At 51.3% G+C, this 21539-nt stretch overlaps 2 protein-coding genes and 1 long non-coding RNA gene across 4 annotated transcripts in view; 2 read left to right on the top strand and 1 right to left on the bottom strand.

Annotated features, from left to right (window-relative positions):
- The window catches only part of LOC142826677 (uncharacterized), a 124377-nt gene that overhangs the window by 46402 nt on the left and 56436 nt on the right, over positions 1–21539 (top strand). The window lies entirely within an intron of this gene.
- On the bottom strand, positions 1730–8871 carry LOC112547605 (uncharacterized). 2 transcript variants are annotated; one of them, XM_025190204.2, is made up of 3 exons: positions 8602–8871; positions 6648–6752; positions 1730–4681 (listed from the first exon to the last, which is right to left on the bottom strand). In XM_025190204.2, exon 3 carries the CDS (start codon positions 4634–4636, stop codon positions 2390–2392), a length of 2247 nt encoding a protein of 748 aa, XP_025045989.2. In that variant the 5' UTR covers positions 4637–4681; positions 6648–6752; positions 8602–8871; the 3' UTR covers positions 1730–2389. The 2 variants fall into 2 exon arrangements, with proteins under 2 accessions (XP_025045989.2, XP_075775863.1); XM_075919748.1 differs by lacking the exon at positions 8602–8871 and having other exon boundaries at positions 6648–7024.
- The window catches only part of LOC102459426 (uncharacterized), a 57449-nt gene continuing 56436 nt past the window's right edge, over positions 20527–21539 (top strand). The window contains exon 1 of the mRNA XM_075923071.1: positions 20527–20732. Within this exon, the coding sequence (XP_075779186.1) occupies positions 20682–20732 (51 nt within the window). The 5' untranslated portion in view covers positions 20527–20681. The remainder of the gene's footprint in view (positions 20733–21539) is intronic.

Below are 21539 nucleotides of genomic sequence, written 5' to 3' on the forward strand. Positions count from 1 at the left end.
CCCCCTTGCTGCCTTTTTCTGATAGAGGCAGCAAGGAGGGGGGCAAGCGACTAGACAACTAGGCTGTGTCTAGACTGGCATGATTTTCCGCAAATGCTTTTAAGGGAAAAGTTTTTCTGTTAAAAGCATTTGTGGAAAAGAGCGTCTAGATTGGCACGGACACTTTTGTGCAAAAGCACTTTTTGCAGAAAAGCGTCCGTGCCAATCTAGACACGGTTTTGCACAAGAAAGCCCCGATCGCCATTTTCGTCATCGGGGCTTTTTTGCGCAAAACGGTTCTCAGCTGTCTACACTGGCCCTCTTGCACAAAAGCATTTGCGCAAGAGGGCTTTTTCCCCTGAACGGGAGAGTCACTGTATTTGTGGAAGAACACTGACAATCTTACATTAGATTGTCAGTGTTCTTGCACAAATTCAAAGTGGCCAGTGTAGACAGCTGGCAAGTCTGTCTACAGACTTTTTCCGCTTTTGCGGAAAAACTTGCCAGTCTAGACGCAGCCCTAGTCTGTAAACTATCTGATAAGCATTTACTTCTTGGATAGTCAACTAGTCCTTCGCATCCCTAGTTAAGGCTCAGAACAGCAACATCCCCCGCCTGGCTCCTCCTCACCATCTGCTGACCTGCTTCCAAGACACTACTCTTGGTTTGCATCCCCTGATCCCCTTCCCCCACATCACCTGGCCCCCCTTGAGCCTTGGGAGAAATTAAAACCAGCCCTCTGTAGCCAGACTACACCAACAGGTGCCACGCTAAGAAGAGATGTTTGTAGCTCAGTAAGGAAAGCAGGGAGAGAAGCAGCCTGCAGCAGGGAGTTCTTAATTCTGGGTGTATTTGCAGTGACACAGGGTAACAGCTGGAGCTCACAGCAGTTCTGGCCACATGCATCTCAGCAGAAACCACCCTGTTAGCAGGCACTGAGCTTAGTGTCTTGGTCTTTTTTGATTTCAACTATTTGTTGCTAAAGGAATCAGTTCTGAACCTTTGTGAACAAAGGGATGGAGGATTCTTCTGGGGTGAGAATGGCTGGATTTGCCCCCACGCCCAGTCAGTTGAACAGTGGGAGTGTTGCTGACCCTGGTGGCAGAAGTGGGACGAGTTTGGGGCATTCTGGGTATATGGGATCAGTGCCCTTGTGCTAGGTGCTGTACGCACATAGAGCAGACACGGGCCCATAGAATCAGAGCTGGAAGAGACCTCAGGAGTCATCAAGTGCAGCCCCCTGCCCGAGACAGGACCAATCCCAACTAAATCAACCCAGCCAGGGCTTTGTCAAGCCAAGACTTAAACACCTCTAAGGATGGAGATTCCACCACCTCCCTAGGGAACCCCCAGCCTCCTAGTGATAGAAGGCCAGTGTTTGGGGGCAGCATGAAATCTCTTACAAACAACATCTCAGCGTAGGCAGTTCCCAGCCATGCTGGGCAGGATCACTCCTTTCCCTCGGCGGTGCGGGTGGTTCAGACACTGACGGAGCGAATGGAGGGTTGCCAATTTTGGCTGGACGTAACCCTGGAGGTGTCATCACAGGACAGAATCTTTAAAGAGGAATCTTTAATTCCCAGAGACTGGTGTGGAGAAAGGACGAAGAAACTGGGGTCACCCAACAAAATTAATAGGCGGCAGGTTTAAAACAAAGCTAAGGAAGTATTTTTTTCCCCCCACACAAGGCACACACACAATTACAAAAAACAAACAAACAAACAACCACAACCAACAACCAAACACCCCCCCCCCACACACACACACACACACTGGATAAGTTGACTGAGGACAGGCCCATGAGTGGCTATTAACTCAGATACTCAGGGATGCAGCCTCATTCTCTGCATTTGTCTAGCCTCTGTTCATGAGATGCTTGGAATGGGTGACGGGATGGATCATTTCATGATCCCTGTTGTGTTCATTCCTTCTGGGGGACCTGGCATGGGCCACTCAGAAACAGGATACTGGACTAAGATAGAAACACTGATCTGACTGTCAGGCCGTTCTCACGTTCTTCACTTGAAACAGATTCTTTAGCCCGAGGGGGAGAGAGGTTCGTGTGTTGAGATCTTGCTGTCCCAGCTTTTAGTCCCCACTGCTGGGGACTCCCCCAGAGGCATAACACTTAGCTTGCACATTTAAATAACTTCTCTTGTATATCCTCCAGCCTGCTGGCTGATCCAAGCCAAGCTTTCCACGCAGACCCTTCGTCCACTGCAGTCTAAGAATAACTCCAGTGTATGTTCAAAGGGAGGCCTCCAGCATTCGACTAGCCCCTTCTCCTCTTTGGCAGTTAGCAACGCCGGCCTTTGGAGTTACTCGTTGCCCCATGCAGCAGCTGGCTACAGAGCATCCGCGGGCTGGATGTCACAGCACGTGCAGGCGGGCGCTGCGCCTGGAAGCGGAGTCACATGCTGGGCCCAGCCGCCCTGCCGTGCAGTTTCTGGTGCAGGACAAACACTGCCTCCGCAGTGAAGCTTTTCCGGCAGTGGGTGCAGCAGAGGGGCGCCCGCCGGGCGTGGATCTGCTGGTGCTTGGTCAGCGTGGAGCGGCGGCCGAAGCGCTTGCCGCAGGCTTTGCAGAGGAAGGGCTTCTCGCCCGTGTGGATGCGCAGGTGGTCGGTGAGGTGCGACCGCCTGCGGAAGCGGCGGGTGCAGCGGCTGCAGGGGTAGGGTCGCTCGCCCGGGGGGAAGCCGTGGGGCTTGAGCAGGTCGCACCAGAAGACGAGACGCCGGGCGCACTGGGAGGGGCCGTTCTCCAGGTGCGCCCGCCGGTGGGCGCTCAGGCGGCAGGAGAAGGGCTTCTCCTCCACATGGCTCAGCTGGTGCCTCTTCAGGGCCCGCGGGCTCCTGAAACTCCGAGAGCACAGGGGGTAGGGGTGCAGCTGCTCTGCCACGTGGCTCCGCGGGTGCTCGCTGAGCTTCGACGGCCACGGAAAGCTTTTTTCACATAGGCCACAGGGGTACGGCTTGTCCGGGACAGGAGCCGGCGGGTGCTCCAGCTCTCGCCCTGGGACACTCGGCCCAGGGAACAGCCTCTCCTCCAGGGGAGGGCTCTCCTCTTTGAAAGTGCGCAGCTGTGAGCAGACTCCATTCCCCGGGACCCCGGGACCGGCCTTGCACTGCACAGGGCGAGCCCGTCTGCCGAAGTCCCGGTCGCCCCTGCCAGGCAGAGCTGGCCTCTCCCCGGCGTGAGCCCTCTCGTGCCACCGGGCGTAGGCCTGGGTGCTGAAGCTTTTGTGGCACGCGCGGCAGGGGTAGGGCTTGGCAGCCGGGGGGCTCCGCCGGGGCGGCTTGCGGAGGGGCTGCCTGTCCTGGGCGGGGTGCAGACCCGGCTGCGCGTGGGTCTGCTGGTGCTTGGTGAGGGTGGAGCGCCGGGTGAACTTCTTGGTGCACAGGCGGCAGGGGAAGGGCTTCTCGCCGGTGTGCGAGCGCAGGTGCTCATTGAGGTGGGAGCGCCGCCGGAACCATCTGCCGCACAAGCCACACGGGAAGGGCTTTTCGCCCTCAGGTGCTCGCTGGCGCTCGGCCTGGGCCCGCTGCCCAGCACTGCTCCCAGGACCCGGGTGGGGCCGCTCCTCCTGGTGGGCACGCTCATGCTTGGCGGCGTAGGATCGCGTGCTGAAGCTCTTGCCGCAGACGCCGCAAGAGAAGGGCTTCTCCCCGGTGCGCGTCCTCTCCTGCTGGGCCGCGGGGGCTGGCCTGACGACAGCGTCACCCCACCTCCCCCTCGGATCGGCCTTGTCCGTCCGGCGGGCCCGGTGCGGCTTCGGTGCCTCGCTCCGCCAGGCCGGCTCCCTCTGGTACGTGGTGTGTCCCCGGGGCCCCTCCTTGGCATGGGTCTCCTGGTGCTTGGTGAGGGTGGAGCGCCGGCCGAAGCTCTTGGCGCACAGGCGGCAGGGGAAGGGCTTCTCGCCCGTGTGCGTGAGCAGGTGCTCGTTGAGGTGCGAGCGCCGCCGGAAGCCCTTGCTGCAGCGGTCGCAGCGGAACGGCCGCTCGCCGCCGTGCACCCGGCCGTGCCTCACCAGGTCCGTCCGGTGCAGGAAGTCCCTGTCGCAGGTGGCGCACCAGAAGCGACGCGCTTCCTGCTGCTCGCAGGCCGGGGGCTCCCCTGGATAAGGCTCCTCCGCTACTTGCGCCTCGAGGGGCTCCATTATCTCCGTCTTGCAGATGAGAACGTTCTGGTCTTCGCCACCCCTGGACAGGTCCACTCCCACGCGAGTCCCCTGGCTGCTGGCTTTGCCCAGACATGGGCTGTAGCTTTCGTTGTGCTCAGAGCATGGAGGAGCCTCTACCTTTCCTCCGGGGGCGTGCGGGTACTGCTGAGCACTGGAACCCGTTCCATAGCCGTCTTCTTCAATCTCTTCCTTCACCAGGAACCGCGCATCCCTGGGGGCTGCGCCGTCTGCCTCATGCTGCCACCGCAAATTGCTGCTGCCCCACGAGGGTCGCCTGAGTCGAGCGTCCGTCTCCCTGAAGGGCTCTGTTCTGCATTCTGCGAGGACCATGCCCGTTTTGCCATCGACGGTGCGGACAGCAGCATGGGAGGCCGTGCGCAGCCCATCGCGCAAACGTGAAGTGTTGCTCTCAGAGACGGGGCTTTGCACCGCAGACAAAGGGACATGCTCAGCCACTTCATTGGATTTCCACTTCATTGGCCTCCGGTTCCACTTTCCCACTGGCACCCAGGCATTCGGCAACTGGAAGGAAACAACGCACCTCTCGTTAGACACCCAGAAGAGCACAGCTTCCCCTGTGTTTCCTGACTAGATTTAATTCTCCTAGAAGTGCCTTCTCATATTCATCTGAAACACAGACACGCCCCAAACTCCTAAGGGGCCCATATGTAAAACAGGGAGCTAGCAAGAGTAATTAACCACTGGAACGATTTACCAAGCATCATGGCGGATTCTTCATCACTAAGTTTTTAAATCAGGATGGGATGTTGTTTGTAAAAGGAATTATAAGGGGGCAGGTCTCTTGCCCGTGTTACACAGGAGGGCAGAGTAGATGATCACAACAGTCGCTTCTAGCCTCAGAATCCATGAATCTAAAAGAAGATGGATCCTTACCCCGCAGACACACAACTACATCGTATGCATGAGGTCACTAACTACAACTACTGTACCATAATATACCACTCCCTTGCAGGACATGGTCGTTTCGCTGACAGAACCACATGAAGCTGCCTGTGAAGATGAAGCAGGTTTCTGGCTTAAAACTAGAGCTGGTTAAAAAGTTTTGCTACAAATATCTAGACTATTTCCATTTCATAGGATTTAAACCTCTCCTGTGTTTTGTGGGGGGGGGGGGTTCCCCAAAATTAATCTAATTTTTTAGCAAAACATCATTTTCTGATTTTTTTCAAGCCTGGAGCACAATAACCAGGGCTTGACAAATTGCTGTTTCTACTCGCCCATGGCAAGTAGATGTCAGCCGGTCGCCCTGTTCACTGGCGCTGCACACATGCTCAGTGCTGGTCTGGTGCATGCGCGGTGCAGGCCTGGCAAGCAGATCTCGCCGCGGTTTGTCGAGCCCTGACAATAACAACGTCAGTAATTTTTTTAACATCACTTCAAGATTTTTCACTTAAGAATATAAGAACAGCCGCACTAGGTCAGATCAAAGGTCCACCTAGCCCGGTATCCTATCTGCCGACAGTGGCCAATGTCAGGGCCCCAGAAGGGATAAACAGAACAGGAAGTCATCAAGTGATCTATCCCTTGTCACCCATTCTCAGCTTCTGACAAACAGAGGTGAGGGACACCATCCCTGCCCATCCCAGCTAATAGCCATTGATGGACCTATCCCCCATGAATTTACCTAGTTCTTTTCTGAACCCGGTTATAGTCTTGGCCTTCCCAACTTCCTCTGGCAAGGAGTTCCACAGGTTGACTGTGCACTGTGTAAAGAAATACTTCCTTTTGTTTGTTTTAAACCTGCTACCTATTCATTTCATTTGGTGACCCCTAATTCTTGTGTTATGGGAAGGCAGAAATAATTTATTCACTTTTTCCATATCTGTCATGATTTTATAGACCTCTATTATATCCCCCCTTAGTTTTCTTTCCAAGCTGAGAAGTCCCAGTCTTATTAATTTCTCCTCATACGGCAGCTGTTCCATACCCCTAATCATTTTTGTTGCCCTTTTTGACATTTTCCAATGCCAAGATATCTTTTTGGAGCTGAGGCGACCACATCTTCCATGCAGTATTTGAGACATGGGCATACCATGAATTTATACAGCGGCAATAAGATATTCTCTGTCTTATTCTCTATCCCTTCCCTAATGATTCACAACATTCTGTTTGCTTTTTTGACTGCCGCTGCACACCCAATGAATGTTTTCCGAGAACTATCCACAACGACTCCAAGATTTCAATTTTGAGTGGTAACAGCTAATGCAGCCCCCCTCGTTATAGACATATAGTTGGGATTATGTTTTCCAACATGTATTACTTTGCATGAATTTCATCTGCCAGGTTGCTGCCCACCCACCTGTTTTGTGAGATCCTTCTGACGCCCTTCACAGTCTGCTTTGGACTCAGCTATCTTTCAAAACAAGGCCCCTTTTCTGCAACAGAACCTTCGGGCCTGAAACGTTTCAGCCAGCTCGCCTTCGCTACGGGGCATTTCTTTTCTCCCACTGTCATTTCGCATACTCACCCACAGACACGGGGGCCATGGTGTCCCTGGCTGAGGCACTCTCCACACAGGGCTTTCCTTCTTCCTCAGGCAGCAACAGGAAGGCAAGTTCTGGTGTCTCACAACCTGCATGTTACAAACAGACACAGACAGAGCCGGCCCCCGGTTGTCATATCATTCTGCTAAGGGCTGCACAGCAAACCTTTCATACGGACGCCAGCTTTTCATTGCTTCCCACGGGAGGACTGACTACTAGTAGGCCAGGACACAGGCCCTCTGGACTGCTAATCCTGGCTCGGACCCAGACTCCCTCTGTGGCTTTCAGAAGCTCACTTAGTCTCCATGTCGGTTTTCCTGCTCTGGACTAGGAGCCTGGCATGAGGCTGAGAGGGGTGAAGTTGCCTTGAGGAACAGAGGAAGCTCCAACGGTAAACCCAGAGATAGGCCAGGCGACAAAAGTGGGGTAGGAAGGAGCCCAGGCAAACACTGACTGGGACTGAGCAGACGTGGACTTCTAATCAGAGGGTCCCTAGAGTTAAGAGAGCCTGGGCTGTCCCACAACCACTGGGAAGTGACACAGGACCTAGAGGTGGAACAGAGATGGAACCTAGAGATGGAACCATTTGAGGCAGCATCTGGAGAGCTCGTCCCATGGGACCTTGGTCCCCAGCAAAGCGGGACTGTATAGCGAGGCAGCCGGAAGGCCACATTACAAATAAGCAGCACTTTGAGTCATGGAAAGAGGGAGGGACCGCAGGACAGCAGCTGGCAACAGAGGCACCAGATAGGGTGAAAGCTAATTCCCATAAGGGGGCTCATCTGAGGTGCATGAAGCCCTTTACAAAGCACATTCCACACCAGGCCCAATGCAAGGTAAGACACGCCCTACACTAGGCATCTCTGGAATAACCCGTCCACAGGGAGAAAAAAATCCTACCATTCCTCCCTCAATTAAAGGCTGGCTAATGCCTGGAAGCATGAGGGTTTCTGTTCCTTCCAAACTACTTTTTAAATCTTTATCGCCGTAACAACAGACTCTCTCATTATCCAATCCTTTTTGGAAACCGGTCAAGTGTTCGGCCTTAACGACGTCTAGTGGCAATGAATTCCACGCTGTTTTATTGTTGTCACCTCGAAGAGCTAACAGATTGTACATACGGGCAAGAAAAGCTTTGTTATTCCCAACAAAATAATCAGTTAAATCCCTTTCCAAGATCCTTACTGCTAGCAACAAAAACACCGCCTGATTTTTCAGACAGTAAGTTAAGCCTACTGGGCCAGCAATAAGGCTGGTGGAAAGAGCTGAGCTCACTCGACGGGAAGTTATTTCTGGGAATCAGTGGCCAATGCTAATGTATCAATTGTAGACACTGATTTATGAAAACGGACTACAAAAGTGTCTGCGTTAACAAGAGAGAAGTCTGTCTGGTAAGAGGGTAACGTTTAAAGATAAATTAGACGAGGCAGCCCCTCATTAATGCAAAACAAAAGATCTTCAAGACATCAGTGGCTAGAGCAGAGACCACAAATTCCCTCTTGTCCAGGATGTTTTCACACTGGAAAGATGGGACAACATTGGTACAGAATGTGAGAAGCAGGCAATGGTGCTGCTCCCCTGGTTTGTGGATAAACAACAAGACCTAACTCGTAAGCTGCTTTACACCGTAGATTTCAAAGTGCTGCCACAAGGGAGGTCGGTCTCATTGGAGTAATGATGCTGACCTTCTTTGAGAAGTGCTTTGCATTTTACAAACAGGGAAACTGAAGCACAGGGCGGTGAAGTGAATTGCCCATGGTCACACAGCAAGCCAGTGGCAGAGCCAGGACTAGGACCAAGATCTCCTGAGTCCTAACCCCCTCCTTTTAATCCTCTAGTAAAAGGCAGCCCTGGAAACTGAAGGAAGCATTGCTGAGTGGAACAAACTCTCAAAGCTACTCAGAAATGACAGCTCCCCATTAATGTACAGTCACTTACCGAGCCATATCAATGTCTCATAGTTCTCTTTCATCACATCCCAGTACAGCTCTTTCTGCCATTCCTCCAAGATCTCCCACTCCTCCCGGGTGAATCTGACTGAGAAATCAGCAACTGACACGGGGACCTGAAATCACAGGAAGTTATTATTCAGTAGCACATTCACATGGATTTCCACAGCAGAACCTAAGAAAAATGATGGACCTTTAGGTTTTGTCTTTTTGCATGATTGAGAGGAGGAAAAAAATATGGGTTTGGTTCTCTCCTAGCAGGAAAAGTGTCCTTTTTCTCTCCAGGGGTCTCTCACTTAACACACCAAGCCCTCCACTGCATGGCTTAACTCAAAATAAGCTACGCAAACCGAGTGTGACGTAGTGGGGGTACCTGGCTGGTTTCTATGCTGCTGGCTCTGGGGTGGCCCCACTGGCTGCCGTGGGTACCACGACCCAGCAAAACAGGATGAGTCACTATGCAAACGAGTATGGCCAGACACCCCCCATGGAGAGGAACAAAGGAAGGTGGAATGCTGCCCTGGCTGGGGGGCAGGGCTGGAAGAGGGTTAGTTAGTTCCTGGCTGGAAGGCAGGGAATAAGGAGCTGGGGAGGGGGCTGGGACTCCCCTATCTCAAGGGGGGGGGGCACTGAGGCCTCTTAGCCCCAGTTCCTGTAACCAGCTTACATCTGTGCTGTGCTGTATCCTGGAGAGGCAATAAACTTCCTCTATTCCACCGGCTGGTGCAGTCTGTTTGTGCCATTTCGGGGTGCAGGAGACGGGGGACCCCCAACGCGCCGTCACACCGAGCTACGTCAATTGCATATCTGTCAGCCGACGGTCAGGGCAGTAAGTCCCTTATGACCGGCTGAAGTTCTTTTAAATTGTGCTTGGTTCTGTTACAGCAACTGAAGGAGTCAGGTTAAAGCTTAAACAGTTACTATTTTATTGTTACAGGGTAAACTTAGCTGTTAAATGCTACTACTGTGTTACAGATAACACAGACACTACAAAGGACAGGACAGAAATTACACTAATAAGTCACTTACAGGTACCATGAAACCCTTTGGTTCTCTGAGCTCTTATTAAATGCATGCAAAATAGACACATAGCAGGTATATATTCTCACCCCTGCGTTCCAGACTTGGCGTGGCCAGCGTCTTTCTCTCAATCCCTCGGGAAGAAGTAGGGCGAGGTTGGGCGTCCCACAGACCTCGGGAGACAATCAATACCTGCCAGCAGGTATAGATGATTGGAGCTCAAATGGGGTGGGCTGCTGAACCTCTTTTATACCCCTTGGGTCATGTAGGCTTCTTCCTGGGCTCAAGTGGCCATTAAGGAAAAATGGCTTTGAATACCAAGTTTCCCACGAAGGGTGCAAAGCATAATTTACACCCTGGGAAAATGCAGACAATGGGCACCTCTGGTATGTGATGGGCGAAGATTCCTCTCTGGGACAGTGCAGGCGTGTCAATTACTGGTACTAGCCATCAGGGCGACGGGAGGCCCCGGGTCATCAGCTAGCCCATTTACTGTCTGGTTTCTGTTTATGGTAGAGTCAGGGACAGGCAGCAAACCTGTGTTCCCAGGGCATCAAAGGCTGACTGCCTTTCTCTTGCTCTCTGGAGGGGGGGGGGGAAACAAGATGGGGCTCGTGGAAAAACAAGATGGGGTTTTGTGTCTGGCTACATTCCAGCCCCTTGACACGCCTCACTATGTCCCAGAACGCAAGATGGCGGTGATGCCAGCACCCTTTGCCCTCCTTGGAGGAAGCTAAAATCGCCCTATCAGCAGGGTCTGATCAGATAATTTGGATCAAGGGATTGATTAGGATCGCTTCCCAATGCCATATACCAGATTTGTGCAGAGGAGGTAGCAGTGTACACAAAATGCCTAACAATACATAGAAACATGCAGCAAGCAATTACAACAAGTAAAATGGTTAATATAGTATTTACAATAGAGTGAAGGAAGGGAGTTAACGAAAGTCCTAGGTGTTGGGCTAGACAATCTAGCCATGAGGCTTTACATTTTTAGTTACAGCATGTCTTATCCCATACCGTTTGTTGCCACTTCCCTTGCCTCCCCCTTTAATCTCCCCCCAGAGTTATTTAGAGGATTGCGGTAGTCGCTGTCATCGAACCATACCGGTCCCCATCGGAAGATGTCACTTTGTTTCACCAGTTATTTGGGCTGAGAGGGACAAACTCGATTCCCAGTCCAGTAGAGGAGTCAAGTAAGGTGTTCTGGTACAGCAGTAGCAGTTGGGATGAGGAAGAAGACCATGGCGAGTTGGAGTACCATGTCTTATTTCAATAGTCTGTAACTAACAACAGTGGTTGCAAGCGCTACAACAGCAAGCGGTATATATATATACAAAAAGTTCATGGTGGTTTCCCGGATCCACACCAGCATTGGGAGGGATCCATCCCACTGGAGCACTGTTCAGGGCTATTGCCTCAGTTTCCTGTAAGAAAACATAAGGTTTGCTGGTCTTGGATACAATCCAAGCCTCAGTGATGGTTATTGGTGTTAGCCCAGCATCTGCAGTTGTCCAGACTCCTTTTCCCTTATAGGAGTGCAGTACATGGGTTTGTGTCCCCAAATTGGGGTGTTGGGACAAGGGCTATTAAGTGGTTTAGTCCCATGACTGTAAACAACCCTGTTGCCACTGGGGTTGAGTAAGCAAAAACCAATTCCTGAAACAATTTCCATTCCAGTTAAAACATACTTCCACCCTTGCTTACTGGTGGGTAGTGTACCAATATAATTTACTTGCCAGGTTGCCCATAGTATTTTTCCATCTCTTAGCCTGGCAAATCATTGCCTTTCTGTTACATGTTTTCTGAGTTCAGCACATAGGGTGCAAGCTTGTACCAGATTTCTGGCTTGTTTGTGGGTGATAGGCCACCCCCTGGCATGTGCCTGCCACACCAGCTTATCGCTCTCTGTGTGTCCCAAGGTTTCATGTAGCCAAATGTACAGGCGTTCCCAATCCACCTGGGCAGCAAAAATTTGTACTGCTGCATCTGCTAGGTTATTTAGCTATGCAGTCAGGGTGTTATTCTTTTGGTGAGCTGCCACATGACCTATGCTTAAGGCATTTTGGGTTGCATACTGGTATATCCATTTCCAATATTCCAATCTCCAAACAGGCTTTCCTATTTTCCAGTTATTATTCTTCCAATTAGTTATCCACTGGGTGGCTCCAGCCCATACAGCATAGGAGTTAGTGTAGATGGTACTGGCCCCTGCCTCACAAGCTAATTGATTGCTGCCAGCTCTGCAAGCTGAGCTGTTCCTTCTATGTTTGTGGACAGGGGTGCAGTGGATGTGTCTGCTGAAACAGCAACAGCCTTCCCTGTCCACTTTCCTTTGAAATAACCAGGCAGCCTGTATTCACATATAATGTTGAATTTAAAAGCAAGCCAAAAGTGTTATCAACTCAGCCTTGAAAGAGACAGTTAAGTTTCAAAGCTTGAATTTCTAAACTAATAATTTGGTTTCTAGAAAGTTAAATTTAACCTTAAAAGTTGAATGCCCAACAGAAGCACTAACCAATTTGTGCCTTGTCTGTTTGCAATTTTAAGCAAGAGGACATTATCCAAAACAAAATAAAACTATTTAATTTGAAATTCACAAAATAGAGTTACAATATATATAGCTCATTCCTTTATGCAGTTAACCAATTAAGTTTCAGTAGAATCCTTAATTGTCCTTTGCAGATTTAACAAAGGTGTCCATAGACAAAATGTTTACATTTGATTGTTTCTTTGCATAGATGGTTTGCACATTGTTAAGAGGCTGCAAAGAAACAAGGTGTCATTTTTAAAACAAGATTTCCCTTCACATATTACTACCATTGCTTAATTCTTTCCACACTCCCACGGAGTCCACCTTTTATCTTCACATTCCCTCAAATCACTTGCTTTGTCCTTTCAAAGAAAATGTCTCATTCCTAGTAACTTTCCAATGTCTGCTTTACTTTCCTTATTCCTTCAACTATGCCTATAGGGCTCCAAACTTTTTGCCTTCCCCTTGTTATGGTCCATCCTAATTCCTGCTAAATGACTTTTCCCAATGAGACAGGTTTGTCTACTATTAATTTGGTAAGGAGGGTGAGCTTGTTTACTAAGCCTTATACCTCCTGGTCCTTTTCTTAAACATATTCCTGAGGGAAGAGAGAAAAAAAAAAAATCTGAGAGGTGCTTTAACTCTCAGCACCCATCTTTAAGGGAATCTAGCTCTGTCTGGGTATTGAGGGACATGCATTTCTACCTCTCCACTTTTGCAGCAGAGGCTTTTACATTTTTCCAGTTTCATGTTTGCATTCTTATATTCAGACAATTTTGAAGAACACCTCATTACAGAGTTTCCATAGAAGTTAAGCTGCAGCTGTTTCCCTCTTCATTGGAGTTGAGGGTTTACATATTCACAAGTAGTTAGCCAATTTGTTTTGTAGGTCTGAAATTCTATGGATAGCAATTAACACTTGATCAGACCAAGGGCTATGCCCAAACCTTTGCAAGATTTTGTTCAAAAGGGGTAACATCTTTTACAAATGCCAGTTGTCTCAGTCTTCTCTTTGCCTTCTTAAAAGACTGCTTACATTTAAACTTTTCCTAGTATACCCAACCTCCTATTTCTTTCTTTCTTTCTGGAGGGCTACAATTTGAACTTTCTGACATTAGGTAGTTTGCTAATCAAACTTAGCTATTACCTGCAAAGCTTCTTTGTGCTGCCAGCTAGGGCATTTGCACCACAAAGGGAATCACAACCTGGTGTGGCTCCTGGACCTTTCACAGCATTTTAGTCTGTTTGCAGTTTTTACTCATTCTATAGTTTACAGGAAAATGTGCAATCTTTGTTTACAACACTACTTAGCCACATTAAACTTTGCATATAGTGTAACTCTTTCTTTATGCTTACAGTTTTCCTGTACCTTTATTAAACAACTTGGACTAAAATGGTCTTACCAAACCAATTTGTTTTAAACCTACAAACAAGTTTACTGGACCTTGAAAACTTCATATTATTTACACTATATATATATATATATATATATCTACACACAGATACACATACATTCTCTCTGAACCTTTCTTACACTATTTCTACATAGCTATACAACAATTACATTCCCTTTTTATTCATTGGGGTAGTTCAGTTCCAATAGAACCCCCCTCCCTTTAGAGTTCTTTTAGCAGTCTTTCTAATCAAATGTTCAGATTTGAGTCAAATTTGCCTGGGTTATTTACAGACATTCCTTTGGAAAAAGGGCCCATTTTTCCTTCAGAATGACTGTAAAGAAACCACAATTTTCTATCTACACCATTTTAGCATTTGCACAACTGCATTTGCTCTCCATTCTCTGCAGAGTTTAAATTCTTTGTGTTTTTCTTTTCTTAAAACACTTTCTTATCTCTAAAATAAAACTGGCCTTGTTTCAGATATTACTCTTGTAAGTATGTTTTAAGGGTTTAGATTCCCAGTACTTACTGCCTTTTTCTCAGTTTTACCACAAGGCTTTCAATCTTATCTGTTACCTGCCTGCTTGTCTGGGCCTGATCCTGTTTTTCATTTCTGCCTGCTTGCCTGGGCCTGATCCTGTTTTCCTTGCTAAATGGAAAGTGGCTCCTTTCCACAGACTCAGGCTTTGTCCCATTCTTTAGCTTACAGGCAGTTCTATACTTACAGAACTGTACCCACAACTCCTCAGGATTTCCCCAATCCTTTTCTAACATTTCTCTATCCCATTTTGGGTTGCCCCAACCTTCCTGGGCAAACCCTTTCTCTATACCACTAAAATCCATGTCTATCATGACAGGCTTCATGTTGCTGTATGTGAACCAGTAGCACAATCCTGCCGACTACGCCACTTCTGGCAGCCGACGGTCAGGGCAGTAAGTCCCTTATGACCGGCTGAAGTTCTTTTAAATTGTGCTTGGTTCTGTTACAGCAACTGAAGGAGTCAGGTTAAAGCTTAAACAGTTACTATTTTATTGTTACAGGGTAAACTTAGCTGTTAAATGCTACTACTGTGTTACAGATAACACAGACACTACAAAGGACAGGACAGAAATTACACTAATAAGTCACTTACAGGTACCATGAAACCCTTTGGTTCTCTGAGCTCTTATTAAATGCATGCAAAATAGACACATAGCAGGTATATATTCTCACCCCTGCGTTCCAGACTTGGCGTGGCCAGCGTCTTTCTCTCAATCCCTCGGGAAGAAGTAGGGCGAGGTTGGGCGTCCCACAGACCTCGGGAGACAATCAATACCTGCCAGCAGGTATAGATGATTGGAGCTCAAATGGGGTGGGCTGCTGAACCTCTTTTATACCCCTTGGGTCATGTAGGCTTCTTCCTGGGCTCAAGTGGCCATTAAGGAAAAATGGCTTTGAATACCAAGTTTCCCACGAAGGGTGCAAAGCATAATTTACACCCTGGGAAAATGCAGACAATGGGCACCTCTGGTATGTGATGGGCGAAGATTCCTCTCTGGGACAGTGCAGGCGTGTCAATTACTGGTACTAGCCATCAGGGCGACGGGAGGCCCCGGGTCATCAGCTAGCCCATTTACTGTCTGGTTTCTGTTTATGGTAGAGTCAGGGACAGGCAGCAAACCTGTGTTCCCAGGGCATCAAAGGCTGACTGCCTTTCTCTTGCTCTCTGGAGGGGGGGGGGAAACAAGATGGGGCTCGTGGAAAAACAAGATGGGGTTTTGTGTCTGGCTACAATATCTTACTTCGAAATAGGGAGCATCTACACAGCACTTATTTCAAAATAGAGCGCTCTTCCTCCGACTTCCCTTATTCCTCGTACAATGAGGTTTGCAGGAGTCGGAGTAAGAAATTTATAAAATGACCCAGTGATTCCTGAAGCCAGTTCCTCACCAACACCAGATGTTTAGCATTTGGCCAATCGGACACTGCGTCAAAATTATTCAGCCAATCGCATTCAGGCTTGTTGACTAACCAGAGCATACATAGCCATTGTAAAATGGCTGTGGGGATTGTGAGAATTTGGTGGGGGCACTGTGGGGGTGGGAAGGGCTGCAGAACCAAATAAAAATTCCCTGACGGGGCAGTCTCCCCATTGAGCATCCAAGGTTTTACCAGTCAGTTCAGGGGCTGATCTTGCACTCTTTGATCAGGTAAAACCCACTGAAGTCACTGGGAGTTTTGCCTGAGCGAGGATTGCAGAATTAGAGATGTCAACATATAGTTGAATACACAATTAACCAATAAGCCTGGGCTTATTGGTTAATCTTAATGACTCCCTCTGCATCAGAGGCAGCAAAGAGGGTGGGAGGCAGGAGCCAGCTCCCCATGAACACTGGATCCACAGAGCCACCTGCCCCCATGCACCTGCTGCCTCTGATGGAGAGGCAGCAGCGTGGAGGGCGAGGGGGACAGGAAGGAGCCTGTGCACACAGGAAGTGGGTTTTCAAAACAGCTCCCCATGTGTATCGGCTCAGGCGAACCACTTCCCCCCAACCCGCCAACGCTGCGGCCTCTCTATCAGAGGCAGCTACCCGAGGGAGGAGGAGGCAGGTGGGAGCAGATACATGCGGTGAGATGGCCCTCCAGGGCTATGGCTACACTCGCGGCTTCTTGCCCAAGAAATATGCAAATGAGGCTAAGCGTGGACTATCGCCGAGCCTCATTTGCATACCTAATGAGCTGCCATTTTTGCAAAAGAGGCTCTTGCACCAGAAGGAGCTGTCCACACTGCCCCTTCTTGCGCAATGCCGCTACGCGGGTTCTTTTCAGGAATAACGCTTTCCAAGCGTGAGCCTGTGTGCAGCTCACATGGAGCGAGGGTGGGAGGGGAGCCATGTTCGCCTGTCTCCACCAAAAACAAGCCGGAGTCTCGTGGATCCTGGCCCACCAAAGCGGCTGCCCCAAGACATCTGTGAGTCCCTGAAGTGCCACCGGGCTCATGCACAGCGCAGAGGGCAGGGAGGGGAGTCCCCGCGCCAGGCTGGCTGTTTGCCACGCTGCACTCTCGCCGGGGAAGAGGCAGCGAGCCCAGAGGCACGTCCTACCTGCCAGGCAGACTCCCCCGCAGGCATTTTCCTTGCACCGTCTCTGCAAGCAGCCAGCCAGCTCGGTCGGAGCCCAGCGCCTCCGGCTGCAGCCCAGGCGTCTCGGGCTTCCTGCCTCACACGCTGCAGCAGCGCTGCACCGGCTGCAGGCGGGGGAAGCCGCGCTGGCTGGCTGGGGGGGGGGGGGAAGAGACACCCGCATGATGCTCGCACGCTTCCCCCCCCTTCCAAAGGGCCAGCAGCCAGCGCCCCAGAAGGGGAGAGCCCGCCCCCTGGTGGACATTAGGTGTGGGCTCTTGGGACAGTCATCACAGACCCCAAAAATCCCTCTAACTACAGGCTGGACTGCTCTGGTGAGGGATTTTGTCGGACCAAGGGAGGTCACTTCTGGCCCCACTACTGCTGGCCCCATTCCCTGCCCTGCCCCCCACCAGCCCAGCTGGGTCATGTGCTGGGCTTCCTGCCCCTGACTCCATCTCGCTGAGCCCTGCTCCATGGCCCAGTCCAGCTTCTCCAGTCAGCCACTCCCCTCCTCAGCCCCGCTGAGCCACTCTGCTCCCCCCAAGCACACCAGTCTGCCACCTACCCTCCCTGCTTTCCTCCCCACTGCAGCACACTGGGACTCTGATCCTGGAACATCCGTGGTCCCCCAGAGAGGCCCAGTTTATAGAGGTGCAACATGTAATCACATTTTGCATTTCTGCAGCATTTGAGGCACTGACATCCAGCCTAGAGCAGAGGTGACTGTAAAATGACAGGGCCAAACCCTCCCCTGAAGTCACAGAGGCTGTGCTAATTTACAGCAATGTAGGCAACTTTGGTCCAGACATGTAATGCAGTCTGGCTTTCCTGAGGGGGGACAGCGCACTTGGCTGCCCCACGGAACTTAGGGAAGTGCTGGCCAGCCATGCAGCAGCGTAGACAATCTGAGCATTGGGGGATATGGTTTCCCATGAGGTATCTTTACACCCTCTGTGCTTGGGCAGTCAATAGTGCAGCAGTCTGTGGGAGAAGGCATTGGCCCACCTCATCCGGCACCAGCAGCCCTCCACTTGCACCCAGTGCACAGAGCCCACATAAAGAGCAGCCCTACCCCTACTGACCCACAAGAAAAGCTTCAGTCAACTCTCCCACCTCCTCACCCCCCAGGTGTTAATGGGACAGTGGGGTAGGAGGAACCTCTCTGTGAGCCTGGCCCCGCCCCCTCACCTGACAGGAAGTCGGGAGGCAGGACTAGGACTATAAAAGGCCTGCCCAGGAGAGCAGTGAGGTGCCAGCCAGCACTGGAGACAGATGCTAGCTTGGGGCACCTGTGCCAGCTGGAGGCTGAAGACTGGTCTGAGCCCCTGTGTTTGCTGGAAGCTGAAGATTGGCCCAGACCCCTACACCTGCCAGAGGCTGGTGACTGGGTGTGGGCCTGTTGGAGACCCAGGTACCCATGGAGGGGGAGATGAGTGGCCTGAGGAAAGCAGGTCCCAATGTAGGGGAAGCTCAGCTAGAGGCCAGTGTGCAATGGTACAGATCCCCACTGGCCCAGCAGTGGCTTGCCCTGCTGGGGTTAGGGCCTTGGGGTGGGCCTGTGCCCCTCCTGCCACCCACCTAGGGGGTGGCAGCCTCCCCCTCAGTCTCCTTTCAGGAGAGCTGCCAGACCTCCTCCAGAACAAGGAGACCTCCTCTGTTGCCAGTACTTACTTGTGAAGATCTGGTAGCTTTGCCTGCTGCCCTGCCCTGCGCCAAGGCTGGGCCAGAGACTGCTGACTTGCCTACTGCCTGCGCACCTTACAGCTGCAATTGGGAATGCAGTGCCTGATTGCAGCTCTAAGGGGTGCCAGGTGCACGGTGCCCCTTACAGCTGCCATCAGGTGCCCCCCATAGGTTGGTGCCCTGGGCAGCTGCCCAGCTAACGCCTCCCCCACCTTAATCTGGCCCTGCTGTCTACCTTGCCCCAAAGCTGGACCAGAGATTGCTTAATTACTGGCTAACCTGCCCAGAAGCTGGGTGAGAGACGTTTTATTTGCTTGCTGCTCCAACCTGAGTTAAGGCTTGGGACCCAAGCGCTGGCCCGAATGGACTGTTGACCTGGGGCCTAGGACTCACAGGGACACTGTGGATGTGGGTGGAGGGGTCGCCCACTGATCTGGAGGGGGAGGAACCCCTCTGTGAGCCCCCACAACGGGCTACAGACCATCAGCTAGTTGTCTGATCTAGAGACCATTGCACAGGTACAGTAAAACTCCATTGATCTGGCATCCAGTGCTCCGGCACTCCTGATGGTCCGGCACCATCAGAAACCTGGAAGTGCTGCGGCAGCCGGACAATTGGAGCTGCTCTGCGCCCGGCTTCCCCGTTTCAGCTGCTGCTGAAACTGACCAGCGGCTGATTCCGGGAAGCCCGGGGCAGAGCAGCTCTCCCCAGGCTTCCTAGAGACAGCTGCTGTTCAGTTTCAGCAGCGGCTAACTCGGGGACGCCTGGGGCAGAGCCAGACTATCAGAAGAGGGGAAGGCTATGAGGGGTCTGGGGTAGCATCACCCCAGGCCCCTCATAGCCCCCCCTTCTGATAGTCCGGCATATTTGATAATCTGGCACCCCCTGGATCCTAAAGGTGCCGGATTATTAGAAGTTTACTGTACCTTGTAACTGTGACCTTGCCAAAGAGCTGGCAGGGGTTTTATGTGTTTTCCACTTCCCCTTTCAGGTATGACTTCTTCCCATAAACAACAGGGTTCTGGCTAGAACAATCCTTGTGATTTTTGGAAATGCCAAGATGTGGTGTTCCTAAGGGACCGTGTGCCTCATAGAAACACTGCTGAGATGAGTATGAGCTCGTCACCAGCCCATGCCGGCTAGTTCCTAATTCAGTGTAACTTTAAGGGCCAGGCTGTGCCCACCGCTCCAGGAGGAGCAGGTGTCATACCTCTTTAAAAGGGTGGGGGAGAAATGGGGGCCCTAACTCTTCAAAGCTCCAGCGGATGTGCCCATTGCTCCTAAGCACAGGGGTATGCCACAGGCTGTGTTGCAGGGCTGAATGCAAAGACTGTTCATGACTGTCCCATACACACCCTCTCCCCCCTCTTCTTCTGCATGCAGGGCTCACACTGTGTCACCTGAGCTCATGCTGTCAGGAAGGCTTGTCTCTCTCCCCAGCAGAAGGTGGCCCAGTAAAAGATATTGTCTCACCTTCCTGGTCTCTAACACGAGTCATCTGCTTGCACGATTCCCAGCTCCAGCTCCCCCTCCCCTGTGAGCTCTCCCTGTTGGCTGCACGGCTGCAGCCAGGTGTGAATCTTTGGACCTGCTCCCCTGGCAGCTCTCAAACCCCTTGCCCTGTCTCGCTGGCTGCAGAGGGACCTGATTTCTACCCCCAGCAGCTCGCAGCCCTTCCACGCTACTTTCAAAAGGCTGGTGTGTCTCGTGTGTTCCCATGTTTCGCCTCATGTAAAACGTCTGCTTACAAAATCCGAGGAACTCGGAAGGCTCGCTGTATGCTGTGACCAGAAAAAAATGCTTCCGTCCTCCTTTTTACCATGTAATTACAAAAAAAAATCAAGTGGCAATTAAATATTATTTTTCAGTGACTAGTATAGAGAGCTGTATAAACAAGTCATTGCCGGTGTGACGTGTTAGTTTGTGCTGACTTCACGAGGGCATTTTATTCTAGCCCGTTGTAAACCTAGGCAAATATCTAGAGGCGTTGCGGTACCCCCGGGAAGACCTCTGCATACCCCAAAGGTACATGCACCCCTAGCTGAGAGCCACTGTCATATACGCCTGAACGCCAATTGCTCTTCTGTTGTAATAAAGGGCCTTTTCCGGTCTTTGAAACATCCTAGATCTGCCCCGTGGACTTCTGGGAGTAAGATCACTTTCTGGCTTGCTCTACTTCCCTTATCAGGTTACAGTCGCAGGGCTGGGACGGAAGCAACGCCTGGTTCTGCCTGAGACGCAGGATTACAGCAGCCAGCACTCGCTGGCGAGTGCCTCAGACTCCAGGGAGAATTATCTGGCCATTGCAGCAGCGAGGATCGGAGCGACACCATGCAGGAAGGAGAAGCTGAAGAGGAAAAGCCCGCCGGGACCATGCAGCAGGTAGGAAACAGGAAATAAATATGCTGGGGGGGATGAGACAACAGGCCATATTCTGAGCGGGTGTCACCTCATCTGTCAGTTACCCTGTGCCAAGCCGGGTCTGAATGTGGACCACTGAATCCCACCTAACCCAGTCTTCATTTATTAACAGACAGATTCCATTTTTCTCCGCGCAGCTGCCTGATGGATCTCCTTGCGAGGAGCTGTCTGTTGGAGCATCCTGCCGGAAAGTGACAGTGGACCCGTCAGAACCTGACTGGTCCCCATCAGCCACTTTCCATAGGAAATAGTCTGCTAAGGAGCAGGCGTGAAGGGCTGAAAGTTGACACAGCCAAGGGCCTTGCTCGGAGAGCGTTGGCTGGGGAAGGGGCGGTTTAAGTGAATCTTCTTCGTTTCAGTCCCCAGAATCTGGGCTCCTACTGAAACAATGAAACTCTCTATTGGCAACAGTGGGAGCAAAGCCGGGCCCTTTGCTTACACAGAACAAGTTATCGGCCAGTTGGTTTTTGGGTGTCAGGGCCTGAGGTGGATTTGCAACGAAACATACGGTGCCCTGGCACAGCTCCTCCCAACAACATGGGGCCCCCACAGCCAGGCAGTCCAGCACCTTCCCCCATGGCCGGGTAGTCCAGCACCCCCTTTTCCTGTGCTGGGGGTGGCTGCTCTATGGGGGGGCAGTCTCTCTCCAGAGAAGGCTGTGGGGGGCAGAAGAGCAGAGAGGCTCACCTGTAGGCTCAGAGCCAGCAGGAGGCGGTGAGCAGCACAAACATAGGCTGGAAGGCTTCAGAGGGGCGTGGGGCAGCTGCA

The sequence above is a fragment of the Pelodiscus sinensis genome, chromosome 2 (assembly GCF_049634645.1).
Source record: "Pelodiscus sinensis isolate JC-2024 chromosome 2, ASM4963464v1, whole genome shotgun sequence".
Classification (NCBI taxonomy): Eukaryota; Metazoa; Chordata; order Testudines; family Trionychidae; genus Pelodiscus; species Pelodiscus sinensis.

What these genes read in the sequence shown, in the direction of transcription:
- LOC112547605 (XM_075919748.1), bottom strand. Translation starts at nt 6,758, where the DNA reads ATGCAGGTTGTGAGACACCAGAACTTGCCTTCCTGTTGCTGCCTGAGG. An exon ending in CATGGCCCCCGTGTCTGTGG is followed by an intron (nt 4,682 to 6,647) that starts GTGAGTATGCGA and finishes GTTTCCTTCCAG; the next exon opens with TTGCCGAATGCCTGGGTGCC.